The 27,317-nt window shown below is 38.2% G+C and overlaps 6 protein-coding genes and 1 non-coding gene across 7 annotated transcripts; 1 reads left to right on the top strand and 6 right to left on the bottom strand.

Moving 5' to 3' along the window:
- Window positions 1-94: 94 nt before the first annotated feature.
- On the bottom strand, window positions 95-4,302 carry LOC137936375 (ubiquitin-conjugating enzyme E2 5A-like). The gene is made up of 3 exons (XM_068780986.1): window positions 4,117-4,302; window positions 2,734-2,958; window positions 95-571 (listed from the first exon to the last, which is right to left on the bottom strand). The coding sequence occupies exons 2-3, from the start codon at window positions 2,947-2,949 to the stop codon at window positions 341-343; spliced, it is 447 nt and encodes a 148-aa protein (XP_068637087.1). The 5' UTR covers window positions 2,950-2,958; window positions 4,117-4,302; the 3' UTR covers window positions 95-340.
- A 527-nt stretch (window positions 4,303-4,829) lies between these two features.
- Window positions 4,830-10,449, bottom strand: LOC137936374 (high mobility group B protein 15-like). The gene is made up of 6 exons (XM_068780985.1): window positions 10,131-10,449; window positions 8,472-8,550; window positions 7,700-7,859; window positions 7,463-7,552; window positions 5,510-5,853; window positions 4,830-5,260 (listed from the first exon to the last, which is right to left on the bottom strand). Exons 1-6 carry the CDS (start codon window positions 10,310-10,312, stop codon window positions 5,168-5,170), a joined length of 948 nt encoding a protein of 315 aa, XP_068637086.1. The 5' UTR covers window positions 10,313-10,449; the 3' UTR covers window positions 4,830-5,167.
- Window positions 10,450-11,020: 571 nt separating this feature from the next.
- On the bottom strand, window positions 11,021-11,788 carry LOC137936874 (photosystem I reaction center subunit V, chloroplastic-like). Its single transcript, XM_068781815.1, has one exon. The coding sequence runs from the start codon at window positions 11,674-11,676 to the stop codon at window positions 11,179-11,181; it is 498 nt and encodes a 165-aa protein (XP_068637916.1). The 5' UTR covers window positions 11,677-11,788; the 3' UTR covers window positions 11,021-11,178.
- Window positions 11,789-11,920: 132 nt separating this feature from the next.
- Window positions 11,921-11,992, top strand: TRNAW-CCA (transfer RNA tryptophan (anticodon CCA)). Its single transcript has one exon. It is a non-coding gene; the product is annotated as a tRNA-Trp (tRNA).
- A 740-nt stretch (window positions 11,993-12,732) lies between these two features.
- On the bottom strand, window positions 12,733-20,707 carry LOC137936004 (uncharacterized WD repeat-containing protein C2A9.03-like). The gene is made up of 10 exons (XM_068780478.1): window positions 20,546-20,707; window positions 19,243-19,404; window positions 18,893-19,060; window positions 18,713-18,799; window positions 15,998-16,132; window positions 15,748-15,858; window positions 14,518-14,609; window positions 14,331-14,436; window positions 14,052-14,138; window positions 12,733-13,510 (listed from the first exon to the last, which is right to left on the bottom strand). Exons 2-10 carry the CDS (start codon window positions 19,381-19,383, stop codon window positions 13,097-13,099), a joined length of 1,341 nt encoding a protein of 446 aa, XP_068636579.1. The 5' UTR covers window positions 19,384-19,404; window positions 20,546-20,707; the 3' UTR covers window positions 12,733-13,096.
- A 415-nt stretch (window positions 20,708-21,122) lies between these two features.
- Window positions 21,123-22,977, bottom strand: LOC137937722 (pentatricopeptide repeat-containing protein At5g66520-like). The gene is made up of 2 exons (XM_068782851.1): window positions 22,499-22,977; window positions 21,123-22,390 (listed from the first exon to the last, which is right to left on the bottom strand). Exons 1-2 carry the CDS (start codon window positions 22,926-22,928, stop codon window positions 21,300-21,302), a joined length of 1,521 nt encoding a protein of 506 aa, XP_068638952.1. The 5' UTR covers window positions 22,929-22,977; the 3' UTR covers window positions 21,123-21,299.
- A 182-nt stretch (window positions 22,978-23,159) lies between these two features.
- Window positions 23,160-26,254, bottom strand: LOC137935871 (GPI-anchored protein LLG1-like). Its single transcript, XM_068780261.1, has 3 exons — window positions 25,998-26,254; window positions 25,865-25,921; window positions 23,160-23,847 (listed from the first exon to the last, which is right to left on the bottom strand). The coding sequence occupies exons 1-3, from the start codon at window positions 26,071-26,073 to the stop codon at window positions 23,477-23,479; spliced, it is 504 nt and encodes a 167-aa protein (XP_068636362.1). The 5' UTR covers window positions 26,074-26,254; the 3' UTR covers window positions 23,160-23,476.
- Window positions 26,255-27,317: the final 1,063 nt, after the last annotated feature.

Below are 27,317 nucleotides of genomic sequence, written 5' to 3'. Positions count from 1 at the left end.
GCATCTCACCTCCTTCGTTCTGTATTCTCTCCCTCCACGAGAAGTGAAACATTTGGGGTCCAATATTTTCAACTTTCTCCACATATGCCCATAGCAGGAAAGGTAGATTTAAACATATAATGTCATTACACGCTCACACTCTCTCTAAAAAAAAAGAAAAAAACAAGAAAAAAAAAGAGAAATCCAATTTACAGAAGCCATCAAACCCAAAAAAGGGAGCAATCCTGAGATACAAAACGTTCATTAATAAATAGTACAGATTTGCTCACTTGTTTCCTGTGCATGAGAGTTGATAGCTCAACTGACTGTTTAAGAACTTGACAACCCATCAAGCATGCTGTCAGTTCATGGCATATTTCTGGGACCATGCCCTTGCAGTTTCCTCATAACGGGTTCTTTGGTTCTTGTAAATGTGAGCAATCTCAGGAACCAGCGGATCTTCAGGGTTGGGATCAGTGAGGAGGGAGCAGATGGAGAGGAGCACCTTTGAGATTGTCAACGCAGGGCTCCACTGTTCTTTGAGGATATCCAGACAGATACTGCCATTTGAGTTTATATTTGGGTGGTAAACCTGCAAAATTCATGGAAAGATAACATGGTCAAATGGCACCCTTTTTGCAGGGTTATATTCTCTCATTTACCTTTAACAGAGGAAGAGTTAATATTATAAAATGAGAGAGAATTCTCTAGATGCAGTGAGTTCCCCTCCCTACTTTTCCCCTTGACTAACTCATTTCCATACAGTTTTCAAGAGAGTAAATTCTCTTGCAACTTTTCCATTGCACTAACAATGCTCCTATTAGAGGGTGACACCCAGTTGGCCATACGCTGGGTAAGACCATGAACCCAAAACGAACCATCCAATATTAAGTGGTTCTACCCATTCGCTTGGTAAAATCATGAAACCAAAGCAAAGCATCTGCATTTAGCTGTTCCACATTTCCCAATGCAAGTCTTGCCAATTTTCTTGCTAGTTATGAGATCTCACACCAGCAGCTTGCTGCTAGATGCCATTCCTCTACAGTTTGATTCACTGTTGTAGTTTCTGATGTGCTTTCTTTTATTCTCTTTGTTGTTCTCTTTTGTTAGGAAAAGCCTAATAACTAGAATAACAAGAGCAACATAACTTACTTGTTAGAACGTTAGAAAACCAGTGAAAATGCACATACAGGATTTTTTTTTTTTTTCTGAACTGCCGCAAGAGGAATCTATTGATCAGTGAATTTAGAACACATGCAGTTATCCTTGTTCTAGAACAACAGCAAACTGATGAGACAATACAGTCAACGGCAAGAAACCACAATAACTATTTCCTTCCAAGTTGGATAGTGTCCTTCCAAGTAAATTGCATCATATGCCAAACATTTCACTGTTAGCAGATGTCCAACTGTTGCAAACTTTATAAATTTTGTAGACACTAAAGAGAGAAGTTCATAAACAAGAAGTTTGAAAAAGAGATTCTGAAAGAAAGAGATGGATAAGAGACCATTTTCCCCTCAGGAAGTAATTTTTTTCAGAACAGATTAAGTAGTAATATGTCTGCTAGACAGCCTCTTCGAAATCCACATCCATCCGTATCCATTAATTTTTAAGCAAAGGAAAGAGAAAATAATTTAGATTTTCAAATCAAAATAAACTATAGACAGAATCAAACCATATATAAGATCAGTCACCACAAAATGTAAACAACTCCAAGTTATGAAGTAGTAAATTTTGAATGAACCAGCATTAGAAGGTATTACCTTTGGAAAGATTACACTACTGAACATACAGTAATCATCAAACAATTAAGAATAACATGAACAAAAAAAGAATAACTGAAAAGCATTCAAAGTGCTGTCTTTATGTAATGGAATCAAGGTTTTCTATCATCAGCAGAATAAAACCCTATCCCAGTCATATTTGGCTCATCTTTGAAATGTGTTTAATCCTTTTTTTTTAACTATTCAGTCTTCCATTCAGTTCTTACGTTGATTTTTTTTTAAAATGGCATTTCTTAAACTATTTAATCATCCACTTTGCGTTAAGAAGCTATTTGATTGAAAGAGTTCCTACAGTTTAAAAAAAAATTGAAAGATTTCCTAAGTAGCCTCAGTATGTCAAGAAATTAATCAAAACATAACACTAACATTAATCATAATTATCCAAATGCGAAATTAGAAATGCTAGTTAGTGGGACTTGCTCCAAACACGAGGAGCTACTTGCCAATCATTGACCTTCATAAAACCCATTAAAAGTACATCAGCTCTGACACTTTCAGTGACAACCATAGCCAGCAGCTTGTTATCCATTTATGTAGCATTAACATTTCGGTTCAAACCCAAAGAGCAGGAAGACTATTATAACTGTAATATTTTGAGATCTAATATGTTAAGAAGACTGCAACTATTAGATAACTATTTAAATCATTGAGTGATAATCAAACAGAGCTTCTTCAAGAATTATTACATCACTTTCCTTGAACACTAAACCAATTAATATGACAAGAATAGAGTTTCAAATGTTAAAATAGGAAGATTCCTGATTATATGGACTCAAGAAAAAAGTTTGCCTAAATGTTCTTCCCAGTCAATAAAATTACCAACCATACAGAATTGGCAACAGACAAAAAAAAGCAACCATAAAGAATTGGCAAAGACAAAAGAAAGCAGCTTGACCTGCAACTCCCATCTTTATAGGAAACGAGATATTGTTCAAAACATATACTGCCCCAAAGATGGATTGTGTCTAACCTTAGTCTGGAAGTTCACTTTTGGGGGTTTGAAGGGGTAATCTGGTGGGAAATGGATCATGATGAAAAATACACCTCCTGCATAGGGGCTATCGGCAGGGCCCATGATTGTGGCCTGCCAATGGAAAAGGTCCTCCCCGACTGGTCCAGCACTGCAGGAAGTTGGTGGATCTCTCTGCAGATCCTGAAGCTCCTTCTGAATCCGTTTGCTAGCCATTTAAGCTTCCTGGTTCAGGAAACAATAGAAAAGATAAGGTGGTGTAAGAAAGCCACCCGGACCAAAACACAAAAGAAGTAGAATTCGTTGAATTTACAGTCCTATTTAGTACAAATTTGGCTTAATCAGCGATGCAGAATAGAAAGTCGGCAGAAATGAGAAGAAGAATGAAAACATGAGACATCAGGAAGACTTGGATCGAGAGACCAATGGTTACAGGAGGCGTCAAAGCTTTATCCGAAAGTAGTAGCTACGAAGCAAACATAGGTTTAAAGCAAAATTCTTGAAAGTCAATACAATACAGAACAGATGAAATAACCAACACAAGGAAATTCCAAAGTCTAGAGCGCGAAGAACTGAAGAAGCAGATAACTTTGTACTAGACCAAGGGCGGATTTCAACAGGAAATCTTAGTACCAATATCAAATTAGAAATTAAATTAAACATTTTGATATATTCGTCTGTGACTAGATCCAAGTGAAAAATTAGCTAGCAGAAGAGCGAAAAAAATTGAAGTACTATTATTGTCGGATAGTATTTCGAAGTAAAAGAAATATGGAGAGACGAAGAAATTAGGTGTAAAGATAAATAGCATGGACGAACCGTAGAAACAACTGAGAACCTCCACTTAAAAAGGAAAATTAAAACAGCGCCATTAAAACCATCTACATGGTTTACGTGAAGCAAACTTGCAGCATCAAAGGGTAGAAAAAATAAAAAAATAAAAAAAAAAGCGGCATGCGAAACTAAATAGTCCCAATACAACACAAATCAGCTCAGTTAACAAGGATACAAAACAGTCTCAAAACAACAGACGGGATGTAAAGAATCATGGAGAACAACGTACGACCAATTACCACAATCACGAAATTAAGGTGGAAAAAGCTGAAAGTAGCAACAATCCTTAAACGTTGAATATAAAAAATAAAGGAAGATCATAAGAGGATATAAAAATCAAAGCAGCCGCATCCAAAATATCAAGAGAGAAGAAAACAAATATCGAATCACACATAAATCTTTTTAATCTTTCAGCTTTCAGCTTTCGCATCCAAAATTTCAAGAGAGAAGAAAACAAATATTATTCAAAACATACAAAGAAAAAAGAAAACAGATTAGCAAAATAGAGAGAGAGAGAGAGAGAGAGAGAGAGAGAGCAAAAGGAGAGACTTGATTGGAGGAACTGAACCCTGAAGCGAAGCTGAAAGATGGTGAGGTTCGGCCTTTGAGCGGAGAGCTGCAAAAGCAATGAAGTGCCGTGACAGATTCTTTCAGGACCTCATACGAAGAGGCGTTTATAAGCTGTATTTCTGTAAAAGGTGCAAGAGTTTAGGTGGAAGAAGGCGGAGAGATTTGTCCCGGGAGTCGAGGTGGCAGCAGCAGCAGCCAGCAGGTATTGGTATATCCAACTGGACGTCACGTGGATGTTCAGTGGGGCCCATCCGATCGACCAATGGACGGCGCGATCTTATTCTGTGTGCGCCGCTCGCGCCCAAGTCGTAGCATGGCACTTCCCTGAGCAAAAAGTCTTAAAGATTGAACCATCGGAAAGAAGGGACTCTTCGTTTGAAATATCTCCTTCGTTGGAGACAGCCTGCAACGTCGAAAGGGAGATTAACGCAGCAGAAGATGGACAAGGAGAGGAGGGAGAAGATGGAATTTCAGAAATCGGAAGCACACACATTCACACATGTTGTTCTTAAGGATGACTTGACGTGAGGAGGTTTTTCATTTCATCTCATCGTGAGCAGAAAAGGTAACAAAATCATTCTTTGTCATCCGCTCTGGAAATCATTCTTGAATGAAATATGCAGGAGGTCAAGTTAAACTACTACTACTACTACTACTTTCTTTAAAGCTTAAACTCAATCTAGTTGGTAATGATGTGATGCATATAAGCTGTATAGAATTAAAAAAAGGCCCATGCGATTTGTATAGAACATTGTCAATTAAAACTACAACAACGGCAACTTTAAATAACTATATCCTCGCAACCACTTCAAAGAATAGCAGAATAATGTCCCAAAACAAAACTTTCATTTTGTGAGCTCTCGTCAATTAGATAAAAGGATCAGCCTGCAACGTCGGAAGAACAAACTGATCAAAATGATGGCCACAGTTCCTCAAAAATGCAAGGTGCTGCACTGCTTTGTCTTCTCTCTGTACATGGTATGCATTTTCTATGGTGGAAGAGAATAAGACTCTTGTAAATTGCAGAAAACTAACGAGGTTTTGAAGCAATCGATGATTTTCTATATTCCAACATCTCGATCTGGTACCTTTCTTTATCCTTTACCCCTTTCGCCTGATACACCTGCACAACCATAAAGATTTTCTTAAATTACTTAGCATAGGACAAGAGCTTGTGACTCCATTCTTCTTTCTTCCTCTTCCCTAACAATATCTACTATACCAGGCCATAAATCAAAATACTCTCCCATTCAACAGCAACCGTTCTATAAATTTCTAAGAAGTAGATAGCCATGTAGGCATAGATCATAAGACAGTTCTACATGCCACAAAAGAAAGCAATTCAGAACAAAAGCACAAAGAACATCATTACCTCCCTTTCAGCCTCAGTTAGTGTGCTCCATAAATGACCAATCTTTTGAGTGATTGCAGTCTCTTCACCATGATAAAAAGGCTTGAGCTTTGCATAATGTTCTGCAAAGAAGAAATTGTAGCCACTTCTATTCGACTTCGGATGAGATGGATCCCGGAGAGCCCGTCTTGATCTTCTCCTAATGCTGCGACGAGGTAGCACTGATGACACACTCCTGGAGGAAACTGGTAAGCCCGCAGAAGCATGATAAAGGATACCTTGAAGCATTTCTGAACCATGACTAACACTCACTAGATATCCATTATCAAATTTTCCTTTGATCGTTCCAGTCAACAAAGAGCCCACTGGAAATAATAAATAAAGAAATCATGAATTAAACCAAGAGGGAAATAGTGCTCTTAAACTTGAATTACACCACCCAAACCTTAAATTAGCTTTTCAGACACCATGTTATTTTTCCTCAGGAAACAATTTTACCACAGTAAGTAAAAAACAGAACACAATACTGTCCCTGCGCATCACAGATGGTTGTCTACAAGTGCATGTGTAGGTCACATAATGGCTTTTTGCTTTATGAAACAAATTGCTTCTCTCTCTTTTTTTGGATTTCTTCTCTTTTCCATAAAAGGGATAATAACTACTCCTGGTGATTCATTTGAGTATTGACCTAGGTAGGACATCTTAGAGGTATCAGCACGTGGATGAGGACAAAATGACATAAAAAACATCTGCACGCGAATTCATAACAGGTTACAACACAGTCTAGCAGAAAGGATGTGAATAAATGTAGTGGTGTACTTCACAATCTAAGGATTCAAGATTTGGACATCATTATCCTTCCTAGTCACTGAAAATCATCTCAGAAGAGATTGTTGACATAGACAAGTACAATCCTGAAGACTTCTGACATTTAATTCGCCCCGCACATCCTGATTTTTCAAGATGGGTAGATTTGACTGTACTTCAGAGATAACATGACCAGACCAGTTTAGTTTTAAAATGAAATGTGGTTGATGAATATTATAACAGAAATATTGGAATGAAAATAACCATGACTTGCAATATCGAAAAAGACATTTAGACAATATGAGGAATGAAATCAACTGCTTGAGATGCCAAGAAGATGGGGATAAAACCATCAATAAGGTCTTCAGTATTGAAATCCGAAAGTTGTCAACATCTGAACGGGACTTCTAGGTCAGTAAGATGCAGAAGCATTAGGGTTTTACATGCTGCTAACAGTTCACAACCCATGAGTAAAACCTGGTTGTTTCTAGAGGCACGGCTCTAATTAATGACAGCTGATTGATTCATAATAAGTGCATCCACTTAAAGAAGTAGACAAATAAATTGTACTGAAACTCGTGCAGTACATAGAACAGCCTAATACCACTGAGAACATTTGGAATTAAGATAAGTCCTTGGCTCTTATAATGTATCATCATAGGCTTCAGATCTGGTTTTGACAAAAGAAACCGGGATAAAGTAAATCAGATGACTATTTAAGCACTTCCTTTATATGCATACTGATCACATAGTTAAGTATGTGACAGGTTTCAGATAGATATGGGGCCCAATCTGCCACTAAACAAAAGCAGTGTGTTCAAATCAGTCATTCTATTTTTTATACATTCTTTCATATTACTTCAAACATGTAAAGAATTTACGACAACATGATATATTGGTGCACTTTGGTCGTCTGTTGGCTGCATCAGTTAGAAGCTGTGTTGCCATAAGCCTAAATATGGAAATATCAATGTAGGAAAATAAAAACAGCCAATCACTGAAAACCGCAAAAGAACCTATTCCACCCTTAACAGGCTTTTTCACCCTCGGTTATACGGCTATGAAAGGGCGCCAAAGACGCCCAAAAGGATGGGAATGGTATGAAAACAAGAGAGGAAGTGAAAAGAATGTAACGTGCAAATTCTGTAAAGAAGTACCAGTAGGAACCTGTTAATTGATTCCCAGAAGTGTCATTATCTAGGATTGGTGGTGCTGCAACTTGAATTTGTCCTTGCACTGAAGCGCTTACAGAACTTCCTGGGGAAAGAAGCACTGGATTTAAATAAGAGAAATCATCTCCAGCAACATCAGACACTTAAACACATATATGTTTTAGGTTAACTCACGCAGGAAATAAAAGATATAAGCTTATATGAAGGAATAATCAGGCTCACAGAAAAGCACCTGTGGACATTTGCCACCTTTGCTCTCGAAAGAAATAAATTTGTTCATAGTCATGGAGTAGGGATATGTAGTACTTTCTCAATACAAAGGATGCATTGGTAATTGTACTTGGAAAACTGAAAAGAGCAACTACATCTCGCCATTTACGATCTCTAATAACCTGACAAAAAAAAATGACAAAGATTCTTAGATTCCATAACCAAAAAAGGAAACAAATTTGAACCAGAATACGTAACAAGTTGTGGTAAAAACAGTATTAGATCATATTATGCGGTCTTCATAACATTTGTAAGAAATGGCATTAATTAATTCAAAATTCTTAACATTTTTAACCAAGAAGAGGAGAAACTAAAACTGCCATCCTCGGATGACAAGCAATATTAATTCTTCATAAGTTTGATTAGGGGTTCGTATCTTCCCATATGAAAACAACCTTCAAAATCAGCAGAAAAGAGCCATGACTACAGTTTTTAATAAGGAAAATTTGTGATGGACAGTAATAAGCTTCCAGGAGCCATGATTTGTGCAACACCATCCTTTTTTCTGGAAACTACAGGATGAAAGGCCATTTAAGAGGCTTGAGCCATCATTGAAGACAGCAGACCCAAGATCGATTTTTTTAAACAAACATTACTGCAAATCATAGTGAATTCTCTTGAAAGGCTTAGTTACTCTGAGAAAATGGCATGAGGAGTCTTTGGTTGACTTCAGAAAGATGACTTCAAATATAAGAGCATCTAGTGCATGTTTCCACCCGAAGGATATGGCAGACCTGTTCTAGGCCACCACGAGATGTGACTTCCACAAAAAGTCGGTGAAGATCTAGTGCTTTTCCTCCGATAGTGGGTATCCTGGAAACAGAAAACATGAAGAGTAACTTGAAAGAAAAGCAATGTATGTAATTTTGAACAAAAAAGAGTTATCGGGTATAAATATCATTATATCCCAATATATGCACATAATCAAGATTCAAGTATTAATGTTGTAAAGATAATTGAAACAGAATGACACCATCAATACAATTAATCTAATTCAGGCTTCACAGTTGCCCTAGAAGATAAAATAGAAAATTTAGTAAAATAATATCCCCAAATACTGAAATATATATGTTATAAAAAATAAAAATAATAATCCTAGTTGAGAAGGATAAAAAGATAAAAAATTAAAACTTGATTGACACAACAAATATCTCAAGATCAAACTAGGTTTATGGAAGCAGAAGAATAATTAGGCGATGATTGTTAAGTTGGCTCTATGTCCCTTCTTTAATACTAGACAAAGATTATAATTTTTTTTTCCCCAACTAACAACCACAAGCCAAACTTTAACTTGTTAGGGATTATTCCCACTAACACTACCCCCTCACGCCCAAACTCAAACAAACAGTTGAAAGACCAGGGTACATAACCTAGACCCAACAAAACAAATGCCCTGCTCAATCACCATTTTAAGTTGGGTCTATGTCTAACCCAAAATGATTAACCAAAAGTTAGGAGTTTTTTTCTCAACCAATAACCACAAGACTTATTCTAAACTTTAACCTACATCCATTGCCAAAAAGAAGGCAAACCATTTTAACCTATGTGGGATTATTCCCTCCATTAAAGAGTCGATAGCCAAATATGTGATAATGTGCAACTCAATGGGTCTGGTTAGTTTTATATGAGTAAGGTCAGTTTATCCCAAAATGAGAAACCAAATGCAGGAAGCCTCTTTCCAACTTATAAGAATAGGATCTTTTCAAACCCAAACCAATGTGGAACTATTGCCTCACATACACATAGCTCACACTTTCAAACAACTAGCCAAAGACGTGAAACACATGTAAAACTATAGACCAGTGGACATCTTACCACCGACAAGTTTATCTGGTGAGATGAACCCATATGTGTGAGACAAGTTGAAAAGGGCAGAGCAGGACTTGTACACACAAAACTCATAATGAGTTTCAATGGGCTTCTCTTGGCTGTTGTGGACGTAGGTGCTCTCACAGCAAAACTACATGAATCTTGCCGTTCTTCTTGTCATTTCTTCAAATCCATCAATCATTTCTTCTCTTGGGATTCATAAAGATGTTAAGACTGCTTATGGATACCACTTGTAAACAACTTGTAGTTATGACAGAGTAGAGAAAATATGATTCTCTTTGAATTCATACGAGCTTAAATCTCCATACTGTTCTAATAATTAGCCATAACCAATTAGTAAGAACAAAAAAAATCTACAAGAAGAAAATGTAGCAACCAGTATGAGCCGAAAACGAAGTTTCAGGCATTTTTCAAACCCGAACGAACAAACTCTCGAAAAGTTGGTGTCAATCAACTCAGCAGGATTCGAAAACAACGTTTACCCAAAACGAGAACATGAAAAACGGATCACCAAACCCGATACTCGAAATCAGAAAAAGTAACAAAAATCAAAACCCACTTACATAAACTTTGTTCCCTTGGCCATATGTAGGTTCTCCAGCGTTGCCATGAACATATCGGAATCCCCAACAATCTCTTCATATCTAGCAACGGGAGAAGGATAAGAGGAAGCGCTACCTGAGACTTTCCCACTTGGGTCAGCCGGTGTCGGAACATTCGTGTTTCCAGAGATATGGACAGACATTTTTCATCGCCCAAGTATAATCCCGTATCAGACGTACGAGAGAACTTGTCCAACGATTTCCACTCAACTTTCCTTTTCAAGAAACAATGGAGAGTATCTGAGGCGTTGAAAACTTGAAATGGTACAAAACTCCAGACTTATCGAACAGTTCAGTACAGTCGGTCAGCTGCCTCGGACAAGTGGAGAGAAACGAGGTTGCAAAAAACAGAGTCTCACCCTCTCAAGCATCAGATCCGTGAGACATTTTTCAGATTCCGTATGATTGGCTCTGTCTACTCATATTAGGTAGCAAGTCTTTGGTATCAGGTATGGTTCGCGGTCCCTTTCCCTCGCCTTGAGAGCTATAAAGACTGGACCCGAGAGAACCGGATTCATGTGCTCAATTTCGATTTATAGTAATTTCTATAACCGAAGTCCACTGCGAGATAATTACATAGCTTTGCGTGATCAGTTTCATTTTAAATTTTGAAGCTTTTGGTTTAGTAATTACAGGAATTTTCAAATGAGTTTTTTTGTAGGCATTAGTATAATCAAGCTGTATTCACAACTTCCTTGTTCTGAGAACCTGAATGTGTATTTAACAACAAATTGAAATGGATTGTACTTATTGTTTCGATTCGATTTAAAATGGGCAAGCGCTGCAACTTTATCGTCACAGGTTGTATTGATTTCCCATTTTTCTTTCTTTAAAGCGAGAGAATGGATAGAAACACTAGAATAGAAAATTATCCTTGAAGAAATAGCAGTAACCAGGAAGCCATTAAAGGTTGCAGAGAAATATAAAGAAACACATCGAGCCAACTGTACATATAACTCGATTCCTCCCTCAATTTGGGACACTTCCCAATCCATCATCCCTCTCCTCTTCAACCGAAGAACTTGGGATCATACCCATTGCTCGACGTTGCAAGAATGTAGTAGGCAACGATGTGTCCAATCGATCCCCACGCCAGCACGTCGACGATGTTGAATCCTACCGGATCGTTCGATTGAAGCAATCCGACGTACTCCTTCGCTCGAACGTCCCCGGCCTCGAAATGGGTCTTGCCGTTTTGCTCCGGCAGACCCTGTTTCGCGAGGTTCTCGCGCTGGAAGTTGAAGAAGACGAATCTCCCCAGGAAGAGTGATAGTCCAGTGCTCAAGCTGATCACCAAGGGCGCGCTCAACTCGGATTTAATGCTGGATTTACTGCGAGCAGATTTGGTGACAAAGGCTGCCCTGGAGGGTGTCTTGACCAAGTTAAAGAAGGAATCGGTGGGTTTTAGTGGTCTTAGGCCATGGAATGACTGCTGGACAGGGCTGAATTGGGAGATTTTCTGAACGGAAGGTGTGAAGGTGGGGGTGGTCAGCAGAGCTGCGGCCATGGTTTCGGTTTACTGGGAGAGGGGATGCAGCAGAGGAAGCAGAAAGTGTGAAATGTTAGGAGAGAGTGGAGTGAATGGACAGAGGAAGAGGGCTGTGAGAGAGTGCGGGGGATTTGGGGACTTTTGATTGGCCGAAGTCAGATAAGAGAGATATTTGGAAAGAGAAAGAGATTTTTTTTAGGTGGCCTGGCAAGTTTCCTTAAATATTCTGTCTTATAGATTTTCAAATAGAACAATTCAAATAGGATCCGTGGCGCAATGGTAGCGCGTCTGACTCCAGATCAGAAGGTTGCGTGTTCGATTCACGTCGGGTTCATCAATACCCTCTAAAAAGCTGGGATTCTTTTGTTATCCTAATCCCTACTTATCCCCTGCCTTTTTCTTTTTTCTCCTATCAGTGTAGATTAGAGAGAAGTAAAATTGAGAATCTACTTTGTTTTTCAATAAAAAAAACTCAGTCTTACTCTTTCTACTAGACATTTAATTTAGAAATATTTTTTCTTACATCTTAAGAAAGCACTTTTTTTATAAACAAGATAGCGTGATTGAGACTTTGAGAGAGAAGACGATTGCTACCAACACACTGCAGCATTTTCTTCCCTTGGTTCTTTTGTTCTATTCAATAACTATGGCAATTAATGTCAACTTACCAATTCTATTCAATAACTAAGGCAATTAATGTCAACAAACCAGTCTTATTCCAGGAAAGAAAGTGGTTCATAAAGCATAATCTCTAGTTCTGTACATAAAGCATAATGGTTCAATGTTTACATTTTTCTGAAAGCTGATTTAAGACGCATAAATTACGTTTACATATCAAAATCCTGCTCTTGCATGCGAACACCGACGAGATCCTTTCGAACCCACGATCAATAAGAAAAAGTTCTTAACCGACCACACATTTAATCATGTACAGACTGCTCATTTAAAAAAAACACTACCATGTCAAATGAGACCAAAAAACAAAAAAAAAAAAAAAACTGAAAAGATGAACACAGAGGAACCAAACAAGAAAATGGGGCACTATTCAATCACCAGAGCCATTGGAATCAGTAAACAACCCTTCAGTCTGATTTCACCAATTTCCTAAAGAAGTCCGTCTTACATATTAAAAGGTTTGTCTGACATGAACTCTGATATGAAGATGATAAGAGAAACAAAAGTTACCAAAGAATTCAATGTTACACCTAACTTATTAGACCAAAAGAATTACACACAGATGCAAGTTTTCAGATACATGGGAAGAAAAAGCAACCTATCGTGATCTGTACAACAACTCTTTATACACCTTCAGCTGCAGAACACTTGTGTCACTCTCTTAACGTGAGATATGCTTACTACTCCATGGCTGAGGCATGTTCCAAGAGCCTCCTCACCTGACCCCCCTTAACACCGTGCAGTGAGACCTGAAGTATTTATCTCAAAGCAGTGAATCTAGATATGAGTAAGTCCGTTTTCGGCCATACTGAAGAAGACTACCATATGTCCGGTCCCACACTCCTATGAACAGTGACTCTGTGTCCGGACTGAAGGATACACCAGATATCTCACCAAAGAAGTCGATTTCCTGTTCCTTTTCATACCCACTCCGCACATCAAATACATGAACGAAGTCGGCAGGCTCTGCCATAGCCATGAACTGCCCATCAGAACTGAAGCGGATGGATCTTATTGCACCCAAATTGCCCTTGAGAGCAGCCACTGACTTTGAGAGGTTTCTGACATCCCAAATGCGACATGTCTTATCCTGATTTCCAGTTGCAAAAGTCCGGCCATCTGGGTGCCATGCAGATGCAAATGAGAAGTCCAAATGCCCACAAAGAGGGCTTACCGTCTGCACAAGTAGCACAGCCAATATCAGTTTCATCCCAACACCTATAGTCTCACTTCAAACAAGATCCCTTTAAGTGTTTACCATCAGCCAAAAGAGACTTAATAAATATAGCAAAAAATAACATTATAATAATAAAACAAAAAAGCCACTGCACTGAACTTTTATCTATAATCATCAACACTCTACTACTATCATATTAGGGAGGGCAGAATCGGCTTTTTAGGCCAACAAAGAAATTAATATCAGAAATGCTTTTTCCTTCAGAAGAATTAGAACTAGTTCATACATTCAACCACCCTGAATTAATGATGGAAACAAGGGTTTACTAACTCAGAAACTACTAAAACAATGCCAAGCCAGCACAATTAAGATAAAGCAACTAGCATCGAATAGACAGTCTAGGAGAACTGACCAGATAAAAATTGATCAAAACACAGTTTTCTAAAGATTGGGACAAGATTTTCTTTGAACCAACATGTAGACAGAAAGAACCATTGTACAAAAGCAAAATTTGCAATGATCATTTTTGTGTAATAAACACCTTGCCAGTACGGGAGTCCACCAGTATCCCATCAGGACTGTCTCCAACAATGACGAGAAGTTTACCATCTGGACTTAGGGAAGTATGCTGCAAGGGAAAGCAATCACAAAAATAGTTAGTTTAAGATCATCTGATGTCAAAGCCTACCCAATTATACATTTCTTTTCTTTTTTTACACTAGTCAGTCAATTATCATGATTTACAACATCTTCAATTAGACTAAATAAAAGGATCCTCAAATTATTCAATTCCTCAGAATACAAACAGCCTCTGACTCACATTTACAGGCCAAGGAAAGCGGAAGTGCTTGGAAAGCTGAAATCTCTCCATGTCAAAGTCTCTAACCCCACAATCATTATTCGAAGCCATGAAATGAACAGCACCACTAAGTAAAAAATTTCGGTCAGTTTTCCAAAATAATTGAAAATAACAATATCGATAAACAATGGAAAGCAGAAACACATACCTAGGGCTATCATATATATCAACAGCATTTGTAATAGCATTATCATCATAAGTTGTCCGGCAACAGAAGCTAACTCCAGGTCGATCCAAATACTGCATTTTGTAAAGATGAGCATATATAAATAAACAGCAAAAGGCCAAATTAATAGTTAGAATAACCTACCAGAAACACTCCTCTTAATCCAATATAGATTAAAAAGGGTAAAGTTGCAGTAACATATTATCTTCATATTTAGCTAAGAACACAAAAATAAATTATTTATATTTGAAGCAAATCAAACTCCTGACCTGGAAGCACTTCTGTATATTTATTTATGTTATTATGCAGTAGAAGCTCATAATTTTTTAAGGCCCCGAAATAACAGTAATCAAGTGAAGGAAAAGCAACAGACTCAGAGAATAGAAAATGATGACTTTAAATGGACACTCCAGTTGCCAGCGGAAGCCACCATGGACATCAAAATGATTTAAACCTTCTCCAGCCAGAGCTACTACCAGGTCTTCATTGCTCCTATTATCTATGAACTATACAACAAAAAATTCCCAACATAGTGACAATGCATAAAGCTAAGACAAACAAATGATTTAAAAAAAATAAAATTTGTGAGAGCTTTTATTGGATCAAAATCCTAAGATACAAGCTAGAGTACAACCATATGATACAACACATGGTACAAGGGAATCCCCAAAGGTTACAAAGAAATAGAATTCCAAATTACAAGAGACTGTCTAGAGACCATCCTTGCAAACTGATAAGAGATAGAACTTGCAAACCAAGGAATCTGGATCCAATCAAATTGCCAAAAGGATAAAATAATTGCAAATAAGTTAGGTCCAGTAAATCTACATGCAAATTTTTGTGGAGTAAAGCATCAGCGAAACACAAGCAACAAGATAACAAAATGTTGACATGCCGAAACTTTTTCCTCAAGAAACATCAAACTAAGGAGATGAAAATATATCAAATACATGTGGAACAAAAAAGTATACATCCAAGCAACATCAAGCAATCCTTCTTCATTTCATGTTATGTTTGATAGTGTAGTTTTGAGCATCATTATATTCTAGTGTCTCTGAATACAAGGGTAATGAAAGGTGGCAGCCAGATGAAGACTGGAATGGTGCAAGCAAGCAGAGGAAGATATGCAAAAGGTGTGAGCTGAGATGCGCATGCAGAGCAAAATATGAGAACATTATAGAGAAGACCTGTCCAGAAAATGAAGCAAATTACCTTACAAATAAGCTCACCCTGAAACCCTCCAGCTACAAGTAGCTTATCTTTCACAGCCAATGTACTAACTTGGGTCTGTGTAAATCCTTCCAACAGGCTTCCTGGATGTTTCTATAAACAAAAGTGAGCATGTAAGTTCAACAGAGTGGCATCATGACAACACAGTAAAAGTAAATCCAGGAGAGATAGAGAAAGAGAGAGGCAGACAGAGACAGAGAGTTTCAAATGGATTTCAGTGAGGAACAAGCACCTCGCAGGGAGCAACATGTCCAGAAACATTAAGCACTTCTGATTCACTGCAAGTTATTGCAGACCAATGAATGACAGAGAAGTGTGACATGAGATAGACATCATGCTTTGATGTCGCCCAAACCAGGTTACGTAACTGCATATGAGCAACAAGTATGAGTGAGTTACAGTCATCCAAAAGGAATCCTAAATGCATATAAACATTTCAAGTAGGAATCACCAAAGGAAACTTCAAATGTGGCAAAATAATGCAATATGAAAGGAAGGAGGAAGCACATATCAAATATCAAGCATGAATAAACAACAAAACTAAAAATTCAAGTTCATAGAAGTTTGAATTAACAACTGATAAAGCCAAAAAGAGACAAAATGAAGTAGGGAAAAGCTAAACATAGTTCTTCCTGTGGGGTTAACCACTAAAATAGTAAGTACTTTGCAACAACTAAAACCTACCTTTGAACAACACTAATTGCACAAGAAATTCCCCCCAACTACAAACAGAAGCCAGTAAATATTAATGAATATTTAATTTGCATACTACTGATTAAGAAATAGAAAAGCTACAGGATATAACATAGCCTTTATTTGTTGGCAGTAAAAGAAACCATTACTATCATAAGCAATGTGTATCAACACCTTGCCCCATGCTATCAACAATTCAAAGATGACAATACTGCATGATGTGACATTTACTAACATATTACAAGCAAGATCACCACTTAGAACCTACTTTAAAATCTAGAAAGAAAGGCAATCATTTACTTTCTCATAGACATAGATGAAGCAGGAGCCATCCATTTTTTCAAAGAACTTTTCAGAAGTCGAACATACAAGGATCCCTTTTTTCCAAGTATCACAAAGCCTTATAATGCAGGAATTTTACAGTGAAAAGTACATAAGAGTCCCTCCATGTCAACAAAACCACCCTCGAATCTTTTAGGTGGAGTGGGCGCGACTCATGTTAGAGTCCGCTAGAGGCTTCCATATGTATATATATATATATATATATATAGATTGGCCACTCAATTTTTAATGCTTAAAATTCCTTTGTTTTCATTTTCACCAAATTCAAGATGGGACAGCATAAAGATTTCCTCAAATAAAAACCAATAGCAAAAGCAAACTAGGTTCTCTTGTGCAGAAAAAAACAATCTCACAGTTAGGAGTAAGAACCAGCAACATAAAAAATAAAAGAAAACATAGTCCAACAATTTAGAGGTTATACAAGATCTATATTTTTTTTAATACAGCAAGAAAAAATTATAATAAAAATGACTATCAATGCAACAGTATCCTGAATTCTGTGCAGAATTTCCTAGTGACCAAGTCCTAAAATACACTCCGTTCACAAGGTAAGTTGCCTAGGAAAAACTGCTATCTCATTCAGCTAATGACGATTATAAATGTTTCACCTATTTGTCATTGCTGGTACTTGGACCAAGGACCATACTGCTTGATTAGGTAATTGTTTGTTTTAGGGAGAAAAAAATTATGTTCAGAACTTCCAAGGGAGAGTGTTACAATATATGAAAGGCATCTGTTAAAATAAAATTAGAATTATGGAGAAAAATGAAAATGACAAGATAGCTGAAATGAATTATAGCAGTAAAGCAGTTTCTCCAACAAGGCGTTGATGACCAATGGCAGACTACAACTTGCATCAGTGTTAGCAAAATGATTAACACTACTAAGGACGTGGACAAAAAGACAGACAGGTAGCTGCAGATATCTTCAATTTCACCAATGTGCACTGAAAAGTACCAGAGCGAAAACTTCTTGTCAGAAAACCAACTAATGAAAACTGCCGACACTCACTCAAATAAGAGAGGACTTGGAGAATGAACCAGCAAACAGCCAAATACCCTGAAGAAACGCCCATAAGTATGGCTCTGTCGAATCACATTAAACCGAAAGGAACAGAGAAAACAAAATGACTGCCAGCATCAGCGTTCCTGATGACAACTTGCTCAACGATTTAGCATCAATGGCTATCTGATATCTAGCAAACAAAAATCACATTTTCTTTTTATGAAGGATGTAAAAACTTTTATAAAGGAGGGAGAGAAATATACAAACCTAACTAAGCGGATCTTCCTCCACAACAAGGTGTTGGAGTGAAACACCCAACATAGCCTGAGTGACTGCCAAATAATTGGCAGACCTAGGGATGTGGTTCCAAGTACAGTTCAAAAGAGAAGTTATATTACATATTTCCAAACAGCAAGTCTCAACAAGAAGAATATTGCACAATGCCTGAAGAATATATCCAAACAGCAGCTCTAAACCAGATAAAAGTCCCAGTAGGTACTTTTTATTGCCCTGTTTGGCATTCTCAGAACTATAAAGACCATCTCTCACTACCAGTAGGTATTTTTTTTTTTTTATAAAGATGTATTTATATTAACAAGAGAAATTACAGAAAAGGGATCAGATCCCTGACAACCAGCGATAAAGACCATCTCTCACTACCAAAAAACCAAATGCTAAGAAGCCAAAATCTAAAGTTACTCCATATTTAGTATGTTTTGCTTCTAGCCTTTTGGTAAGTAATTATAAACTAAAAACACACTGAAAAAAAGCCAAAAAAAACTATTTATATTGTGAACACAAAAACAATAGATGGAGCATACTGATAACCCACATAGAAATAGATTTTTTTTAAAGAAGAGAGAGAGAGAGAGAGAAAGCCAGAATGCAGCATTCTGACCTTGCTTACCTGAAAATGAAGGATAGTAGATTTCACAGACCTCGTATTGTGCCTGAATTCATAGAATGTGCCACCTTTTTTGGTTGGCTTGCATTCCTAGAAATTAAATTAAGAAGAATTGAATCAGAGTAATTGAAGTGAAATATAAAAAGGTAAAATTTAGAGTGTGGACCAGCAAAGAGTAAATACCTTCTCTGACCCCTCTCCAGATTGAGGAATGTTCTCATAATTTTTGTACTGCTCCAACCTGGTTTGTCTGTATTTCTCTCTCGTAATGCTTAATCTGTCCCATGGGATACCTTGAATATCCTTTCCTTTTCTAGCTTGTGCAGATGATGTATCAGTTATTTTGTTATTCTGCAAAAAAAAAAAAAAAAAAACTTTAATCACTTACAAAATCATCATAATTTCTTTCCGGTATAGATTTCAAACAGTAAATATAAAACATAAATATGCTTTGTAATAATCCAATAATTCTTATGGAAAAGATAACAAAAATATGGACCGACTGATCCAGCATATAAGAAATCGATACAGACCAAATGATCATAATCTTCATCTTCTGAGTCAGATTCACCAGTCCCTCTACCGCGGAATTCTTCATCCATGTCATCATCCACATCCGCCATCTCATAATCATCACCCATATATTCAGTATCATCGACTTGGGAATGGGACATCGTTCTACAAAGTACGCGCTTCTGTACAATTCCAGAAATATAAAAGATCAATAATGCAAAAAGTAGACAAAAATCATGATACCAGAAATAATATTCACCATATCAATTACAAAGGCTTCTATGATTCTACCACCCCAAAAAAAGGGCAGGTAGAAAAACAAATAAAACAAACAGCAAAAGAAGCAAAAGTAATAATTACTAACAAAACACAGCTTCCAACTAACATGATTAAGCTGAATGAACTAAATTTTAACTCTTTTGGGTGGAAGAAAATGATCACAATGCATTTCTCAAATTTTGAGCAGATCAAATTAAAACAAGAGAAATCAGTAGAGCAGTTCAAGCAGAGAATTTTAAAACTGTCGACAAAAATACAGAACAGTCATCAATTGCGATGGATTTTTAATTATAGATTGAATCAATGAGGTCTGCCCGGTTACCACAACTGAACAAGTACCAACAGACCTAGTTCGATGCATGGAAATTATCTGAACATCAACAAACTATCAAGGGTTGAATTATACATCAGCTTTCTCGAGAGAATTGCTATTAAAATAGCACCAAATAAAAGCTAGCATGTAATTTCTTTACTCTGATGGGGAGAAAGAAGTCGAGGTAGTCAACGAATCATGTATTCGAAATAACTATTAAATTCTAAGAACGCAAAGGACTTAAAGTTTGCCGTAGGTAAATTCCTACTCAAAACTCGAGAAGTTGCAATTTTTTGGCTAATAAAAACATAAAAGCTTCTGGATGCTCACTGGTGGAAGAGAACACTAAACTACAACCGCATGTCCTGAAAACTAAAACAAAAGACAAAAAAAAAAAAAAAAATTGTTCCAAGTTAGAAGCCCTAATTGAAACAATACCATACAGAGAGTAACAGGGACAGCTTTTCATGTTCGCAAACAAAAAATAAATTAAAAAAATGGAAACAGATTCAATATAATTCCAGATTTTCAGTAACACATTATCAGTGATGAAACATATGACGGTTTACCATCATTAGCTCGCAAGCACATATAAAAAAATTAGGGAAATAAAAGGACAAACTTGTGACCAAACTCCAGCGCAAACCTAGGGTAAAATCACATTACAGAGAGGAAAGCGCATTTTTTTACTTGCCGAACACCAATAAACAAGATCTCAAAACGTTCCTAACCTTGATGAATCGAAGCTGCCAACGAGGCCTCAGATAATGATCAGCATGTGCAGAAGCCCTAGAGAGAAATACCACGAAGAAGCTAAAGCCGGAGGGTCCTCGATCGCGATAAATCAAAAGACGAAAGCAAATAAGGTGAGTCTGGTTCTATCAAATGGCTTGTTCCCCCACCGAAGAAATAAGAAGGAAAAGGACAGGAAAGGATTAAAAAATCAAGTCGGCCACACTAAATAACCTAAAAAAACATTATATTTTACTGAAATACCCTTTATCCTGAAAGTAGCTGAATTCACAAAATTACCCTCCTTCAATATGTGGACCCTTTGACCATATAATCTCAACCCTTAATCCAAATTTTTTAAAAAAATTCTGCGGGGGCCATGGCTTAAAAAATATCTGCGGACAGCCGCGAGTGATATGCTATAAGTGAGACACCTAACCCGGGTGCGCGTCTTATCGGTGTAATAGACGATAACGATCACATGTCACACCGACGGCCGAGTGACTTTTTCTTGACCCCCGTCGATGCGTTTCTTAAATCAATTTTAGTTACACGTAACGCTGGCGTGGACGCGATATGTACGTATCCTCCTCCTCCTCCCAAGGTTGAATCTGAATACTTTTACGTGACAATTCGATTGTACCAATTTAGCCCATTGACAAGTCTCTATATATGTATACATTTTTTATTTTTTTTAATAACAATTTTGTAAGTGGTCTTACCAAGCTTGTTGAAGAAGTCCATCTGGATAACTCAACAGTAGAGGCAATCCTCTCTCTCCATCGTTTGGCTAAATCCCTCAATGACCATGTAAATCTCCCTAGCCTTGTCATGGCCGACTCGCCCTGCAACGAACTCACGAACCATGCCATCCACTTCAATCAAGCTCGACCCACAAGTAGTTTCCATGTCTCCCTCTTTGATCAACTTCCACACTTTCATCGCTTCAACCTGATTACCAGTGGTAGCAAAGACTTGACCCATGAGCTTAAACCTATCACCAGACATGGGTTCAAGCTCGAGCAGATGTCTGAACGCAATTTTTCCTCTTCTGATGTCCTTGTGTATCCTACAGGCACTAAGAAAAGTCGCCCATATGACTGCATTTGGCCTCTCCGTCATGGCAGAGATGAACTCCTCGGCTTCAGCGAGCTGCCCTGCTCTGCTGAGCACGCCCACCATACACCCACAATGCTCAATTGATGGCTTAATCCCATATTTTGTGCTCATTTGTTCGAAATAATACCGAGCCCTTTCGACGCTTCCTGCATGATGACAAGCAGTGAGCACCGCAACAAAGACAGCTCCGTTGGGACGAACTCCGGCGGCAGTCATCTCGTTGAACAAATCGAATGATTTTTCAGCTCGTCCATGAATTGCAAATCCTAATATCATGGCACTCCATGTCACCACATCTTTCCTACGCATTTTATCGAATATCTCGTAGCTAGTTTCTATGCTGCCACACTTGGCGTACATATCGACAATCGCAGTGCTCAGAATAACACTCATCTCTTCCATGGCTTTCTTCTTTACATAAGCGTGTATCCATCTTCCGTGATCCAGCGCACCCAATCTTCCGCACGCAGAGAGTGCACTCACCACCACCGATTCATTTACCTTGATTCCAGAAACCGTCATTTCTCGAAAGACATCTAGCGCCTCCGTATACATCTCATTCTTCACGTACCCTGAAACCATGGCACTCCATGTCGCGACATCTTTCACCGGCGTCTGGTAAAATACTCCTCTAGCGTCTTCCGCGCAGCCGCATCGGAAGTAGCCTGAGATCATGGAGTTCTTGATGATCGTGTTCTCTTGAGGAAATTCATCAAATATTTTTTCTGCACAATCCAAGCTGTCACAGTTCGCATACATGTGTATAAGAGAGCTATGTATGTGGGTATTTGGCGAAATCCCTGCCTTAATTATCCCGGAGTGGACTTGTCTACCTTCGTTAAGTGCCTTAATGGATGAACAAGCTTTGAGGACGAAAGTGTAAGTGTGATTGTCTGGTATACAATCGATCAGCAACATCTCTTTATACAACAAGATGGAATGGTACGTGGAATTGTCTAGCATAAGGCCTCTGATCATAGTGTTGAAACCGAAGGTATCTGGTGAAGTAATCTGTTCAAAAATGGACCACGCGTATCCGACTTCGGAGATAGAAACGCCGGATTCGAGGAGTTTTAAGGCAGCTGGGCGAAAGCGAAGGAGACCAGTCACAACCAATTGGGCATGAATTTGCTTCAGCTCCCGAAGAGTCTGGCATATCTGGAGCAAGAAGATGGCCGCCGGACTTGGTGATGGAGCTCGGCGTGTAGGGGATCTGATTGATGATAAGCTGTTCGTACTGAGGGGAGAGGGGAAGACGGACATTTGGTAGTGATAGTTTCTGAAGAGGCAGTCCAGTTTGGATTCTCTAACTAAACCCGCCTAAGCCAAAAACTCTTTCCATATCTTTACCGTAGACACATCAAGCCCTCCGAACCGCAAGCCAATTCTCTGTTTCAAAAAGCTTTCATTTCTATAAATCACGAAGAGATTCCAAAAGCGTTAACTGTTATTTGCTTCGCACTGAACCAGACTCTAATCTCTCCTACTTGTCCCTAAACCAAAAAGAGACAACAAAATGCATCAACCAAATACAATCTTTCAGCCAAAAGTTACGAGTAAACGACCCCATGAGACGATGCCCACGGGCAAGAAAAGAAAACGCGTCTACAGATGGACTCCAAGTGCAGACTAGATACTATACACAAATAAATTCACAGAATTACTGAACGAATGTCAAATTTATCACTCGCTGCAGTAAAACTGCAAAATTATGGGCCAGAGACCCCGTGGATTTGGAAAATAGTTGCCTCCAAAGTCTCAGTCTGACAAAGCTTTACAGGCTCTTCTGGATTTATGTCAACACCAGGATCTCAGAGAGAAAGGAATAACAAGGAAAATGCAGTTCCAAGTATTAATAGTGGCGATAGTTTTTGAGCTGCTTGACCTCCGTTCTTATCTGCCAATTCCGAAGTAGCTGTCTCCGGTGATATAGCGGGGCATTCAAGTCCTAGTTTTCCTTCTTTACATTCACTGCTGAACAGGCCAGGTGGGTATTTTCCATAGAGATTGATATAGCTGAACATAGTTGATGCACAATCAGTAGACACATCATTCAACTCCGGTAAGAAGGGGCATGCAAAATCCTTGAGAGATGAACAACAAAGCGAGGGAGGGTAATGGGGTCCTTTGCACCGGCTTGTAATGATTGTGTAGTTCTGGAACTCGAAATTTATTTGGCAACCTGTACAGAGGGGAAGAACATGAGCTAGTTGTAGTGTTTATCTAAAGACAATTCCACATGTTACAATTTAATCTACAACTAATGAAAGTAACAAGTAGTGGATTTGCAGATCCAACCTAAGCTAAAAGTTCACCAACACAGTTTAAAGTTAATGGAAAATAAATTGGTTAAAGTGTGTTTGAGCTAGTACAAATACTTATCGAAGTTTACCCAGCCTCTCCATTTTTAAAAGACTGCAAGGTTGACCACTTCAATAACATGAGTTCTATGCTCTGTTCTTTCTCTGCATAGAAAATATAATGTTTATCTTGTAACTGTAATCGTATCAGGTACTTGAATTTTCTTTTCTTTCTACATAAAGTCGAAAGACCAAGGGCAACATTACATTTCCCATTCTAGAGACCCTAGCTCTTTTTCCTCCAAAATGCATACAGATTTCCTTCATTTTTTTTATATTACTTCTAAAAGACCGACTCAACCAACCATATATTAAAGATCAAGTCCACTCCCTGGCAAGAGGAGAATTGTATTCATGTCCAAATTCTTTCTTAATGCTCAAATTCATGGTACTTTGTTTCTCTACTCGGGATATTTACACTTTCACATGAAGAAATGCTCAAGTAATTCTCTACCATGACATGCCATGCTATATTTTGTTCATCCAGGAGCTAGTTGTATCATCCCATATATGTAATAAAGTAGACGACCATCACCTCTCATATGATATTTTTTAAGATGCCCATTTGTTTTAATTGGATCTATTCAATGAGATCTTGATCAACTTTAAATGAGATCCAGAGAGCCAAACTTCTTTTCCATTACCAAGCCAGACTCCATCCTTACCAAACACCAGGTATAGCAACCAATTTTTTTTAACTTGAAAAGGATTTTCATGACACAAGAACATGATATAACATATCCTAGGGCGAAAATTAATTATCATAAATGTCTCAACAAAGGGTAATCCAAGAAGGCCTTACCAGTAGAAATCAAGTTTGATTGCTTTTGAGACTATTATTTGAAAAATATGACACCCTCCTTTTCTTTACCAACTAAAAGGGAATTGCCTTTAGTAGCACAAACTATAAGAAAACGGCATCCAATCATTCATCTTGGTCATCAACGAGTTAGGGTGAAAATTAATTATCATAAATGTCTCAACAAAGGGTAATCCAAGGAGGCCTTACCAGTAGAAATCAAGTTTGATTGCTTTTGAGACAATATTATTTGAAAAATATGACACCCTCCTTTTCTTTACCAACTAAAAGGGAATTGCCTTTAGTAGCACAAACTATAAGAAATCTTGCTCACTAAAGCCACCAGAACATCTGATACTCAAATTTCATAACGTTCATATTTTCTTTGAGCATCATTCTTCATTATGGTGCCAATTCAATGATGGTGTGCCCTTCGAAACTTTGACATCTATTCATAAAACAAAATTGACAATTGAAACCAAATCTTCTGAAGGATGGAAACAGATAATCAAAACCCTAACAGTACCAAACCAGTATTACGTATTTCTAGGTAAAAGGAACAGCAACTGAAAGTTCTCATGGAACTTAACTTTGGGATTTTAATAGAAAAACAAAAAGTGAAACTTTGGTTAACAGGTCAGACACGATTCAGGAAATACATATGCAATCTTAGCTGTGGATATAGAACTGCAGGCCACGTATCCACATTTGGCACAACCAAGCCAAAATTTCCAAATGGAACTACAAAAATTAACGGAATCACATTCGCAATCACGATGCCTCCAGTTCCAGCATATCTAGTTTTAGTTAACAACCAGCTAAATTATAAAATTAGAATTCACGTCGGGTTCCTCTCCCGCAGATAAGCGACAGGAGAGATTCCGGTTTCCCACTCCAATGAAATTCAGAAGATCGTTTCAGTCCCCATATCAAACAAAGAAAGGACAAACAAAAAGGGGGAAAAAAACCATAATCCGGAAAAGATACTATTCAGAATCCGAAGAAGAAAAAATCGGTCGAAATGAAAGAGAAAAACTTACTCTTTTTCGACTGGAGGAGGCTACGGCCGGTAGATCCATGAGATTGAAACACAGCGTCTGCAAAGAGGCAACAGAAATCAACAAAAAGAATTGCAGCTTTGGCCAGTTACTAAGATGCAGAACTTCAACTCACCTGAAATGAAGGAAGAGGAAGCCATGCCTACCAAAAGGAAGAATCCAACAGCAAGAACGCAGCGTTGCGGCGCCATAGCGAAGATCCTCCGCTCCCCTCCGACAAAGCCCGACGAGAGAGAGAGAGAGAGAGAGCGATTTCCTGTTTTCTGTAAATTCCAGCTATAATAGGTTGAAAAAACAAGCTAGTCGCCTCAACGACCGACTCCGAGTCACGTTCTCTTACGCGTTGAAAGAGAAAGCTGTTGTTGCGCTGGCTTGCTTACGGCCTTTTTCGATTGTTTCGTTAAACAGCGTAATTATGTAGAATGACTTGAGGGCTTGGGCTTTACTAGTAGTGTATGGGCTGCATTTCTCAAAAGCTCAAGTCCATGAAAGTTAGCCTGTTCCGGTTCCCTTCACATACCAACTTCTAAAACTCTCTTGTCAATAACAACAGAGGAAAAATTGGAACTGATGGGCAGTTATAACCGTCTCATTTTTCTATCTTCTAAGGGAAACACAGACTTCCCAAACTAAGTTTTTGGATGAAAGTTTCTTTAATGTGTTGTTGATGGAGGGTGGCTGAGAGTTTCTTTAAGCAGGTTAGTGATTGACATGAATGATAGAAGCTTACTGCTATTCTAGCTACTTTTAACCTACTTTTTGTTTTCTTTCATTTCTTTTTCCTGCTCTAATTGATAGTTCAGCTCTACTATTCTCAACCATGAAATCAAGATACGAATGAATTGGCTAGAGTCTTCATCTTCCTCAAATGTAGTTTAGGCTCCCTCTGTTTGATCTGTTCATCTGATAGGTACAGGTTTTTTCCCTACTTGCTTCTACTTCATTAGTTATTCTTCACTGACTTCATTCATCTGAATTGGAGAGAGTACATCTTCTGGTGAGAGGTCAGGCCGATGCGATACCGGGAGGAAGCAAGGTGGGTTCAGTTTGGGAGGGTGTGGCAGAAAGTGAGTTAGGGGCAAGGCGGGTTCATGTTGGGAGGATGTGGTAGAGATTGAGTTAGGGGTGGAGAGCCAGAAGAAATGGGAAAATAAAATAAAATAAAATTCAAAGGATGGAAGATGATCAGAGGGGCCCAGTAAGAATAAACTGTGATTTGGGCCATAAATAAACCTGTCGAGGCATGACCCAATCAATAACTGAGACTGTTCGGAACGAGACACTCCTGAGATGGTAACTGGACCACATGCACGGCCTCCCAAACGATGAAGACAGATCACTGACATGGCCCACCACGACCCACGACTCGGCGAAAATGTCACTCCTTGGATAACTACCCGTCAATAAAAAAAGCCCACCTTGTCTGCAACCAATC

This window comes from Aristolochia californica, unplaced genomic scaffold, assembly GCF_029961685.1.
Source record: "Aristolochia californica isolate CCGP_79_NKW_82.1479 unplaced genomic scaffold, dmAriCali1.0.hap1 SCAF_7, whole genome shotgun sequence".
Classification (NCBI taxonomy): Eukaryota; Viridiplantae; Streptophyta; class Magnoliopsida; order Piperales; family Aristolochiaceae; genus Aristolochia; species Aristolochia californica.
The sequence above is the reverse complement of the archived record's forward strand: the minus strand, read 5'-3'. Positions and strand labels throughout refer to the sequence as shown.

Coding starts and splice junctions, on each gene's coding strand:
- LOC137936375 (XM_068780986.1), bottom strand. CDS start 2,949: ATGGCTAGCAAACGGATTCAGAAGGAGCTTCAGGATCTGCAGAGAGAT. Junction 572..2,733: donor AAGTGAACTTCCAGACTAAG/GTTAGACACAAT, acceptor TGAATTTTGCAG/GTTTACCACCCAAATATAAA.
- LOC137936374 (XM_068780985.1), bottom strand. CDS start 10,312: ATGTCTGTCCATATCTCTGGAAACACGAATGTTCCGACACCGGCTGAC. Junction 7,553..7,699: donor AAGGTGGCAAATGTCCACAG/GTGCTTTTCTGT, acceptor TTCTTTCCCCAG/GAAGTTCTGTAAGCGCTTCA. Junction 5,261..5,509: donor TAACTGAGGCTGAAAGGGAG/GTAATGATGTTC, acceptor ATGGTTGTGCAG/GTGTATCAGGCGAAAGGGGT.
- LOC137936874 (XM_068781815.1), bottom strand. CDS start 11,676: ATGGCCGCAGCTCTGCTGACCACCCCCACCTTCACACCTTCCGTTCAG.
- LOC137936004 (XM_068780478.1), bottom strand. CDS start 19,383: ATGTCCCATTCCCAAGTCGATGATACTGAATATATGGGTGATGATTAT. Junction 14,610..15,747: donor AGGGTGAGCTTATTTGTAAG/GTAATTTGCTTC, acceptor TACAAAATGCAG/TATTTGGATCGACCTGGAGT. Junction 13,511..14,051: donor TGGACTCCCGTACTGGCAAG/GTGTTTATTACA, acceptor CTACTTGTGCAG/ACGGTAAGCCCTCTTTGTGG.
- LOC137937722 (XM_068782851.1), bottom strand. CDS start 22,928: ATGTCCGTCTTCCCCTCTCCCCTCAGTACGAACAGCTTATCATCAATC. Junction 22,391..22,498: donor CATTAAGGCACTTAACGAAG/GTAGACAAGTCC, acceptor TGGATTGTGCAG/AAAAAATATTTGATGAATTT.
- LOC137935871 (XM_068780261.1), bottom strand. CDS start 26,073: ATGGCGCCGCAACGCTGCGTTCTTGCTGTTGGATTCTTCCTTTTGGTA. Junction 25,922..25,997: donor TTCCTCTTCCTTCATTTCAG/GTGAGTTGAAGT, acceptor GCCTCTTTGCAG/ACGCTGTGTTTCAATCTCAT. Junction 23,848..25,864: donor CCTCCTCCAGTCGAAAAAGA/GTAAGTTTTTCT, acceptor CCCTCTGTACAG/GTTGCCAAATAAATTTCGAG.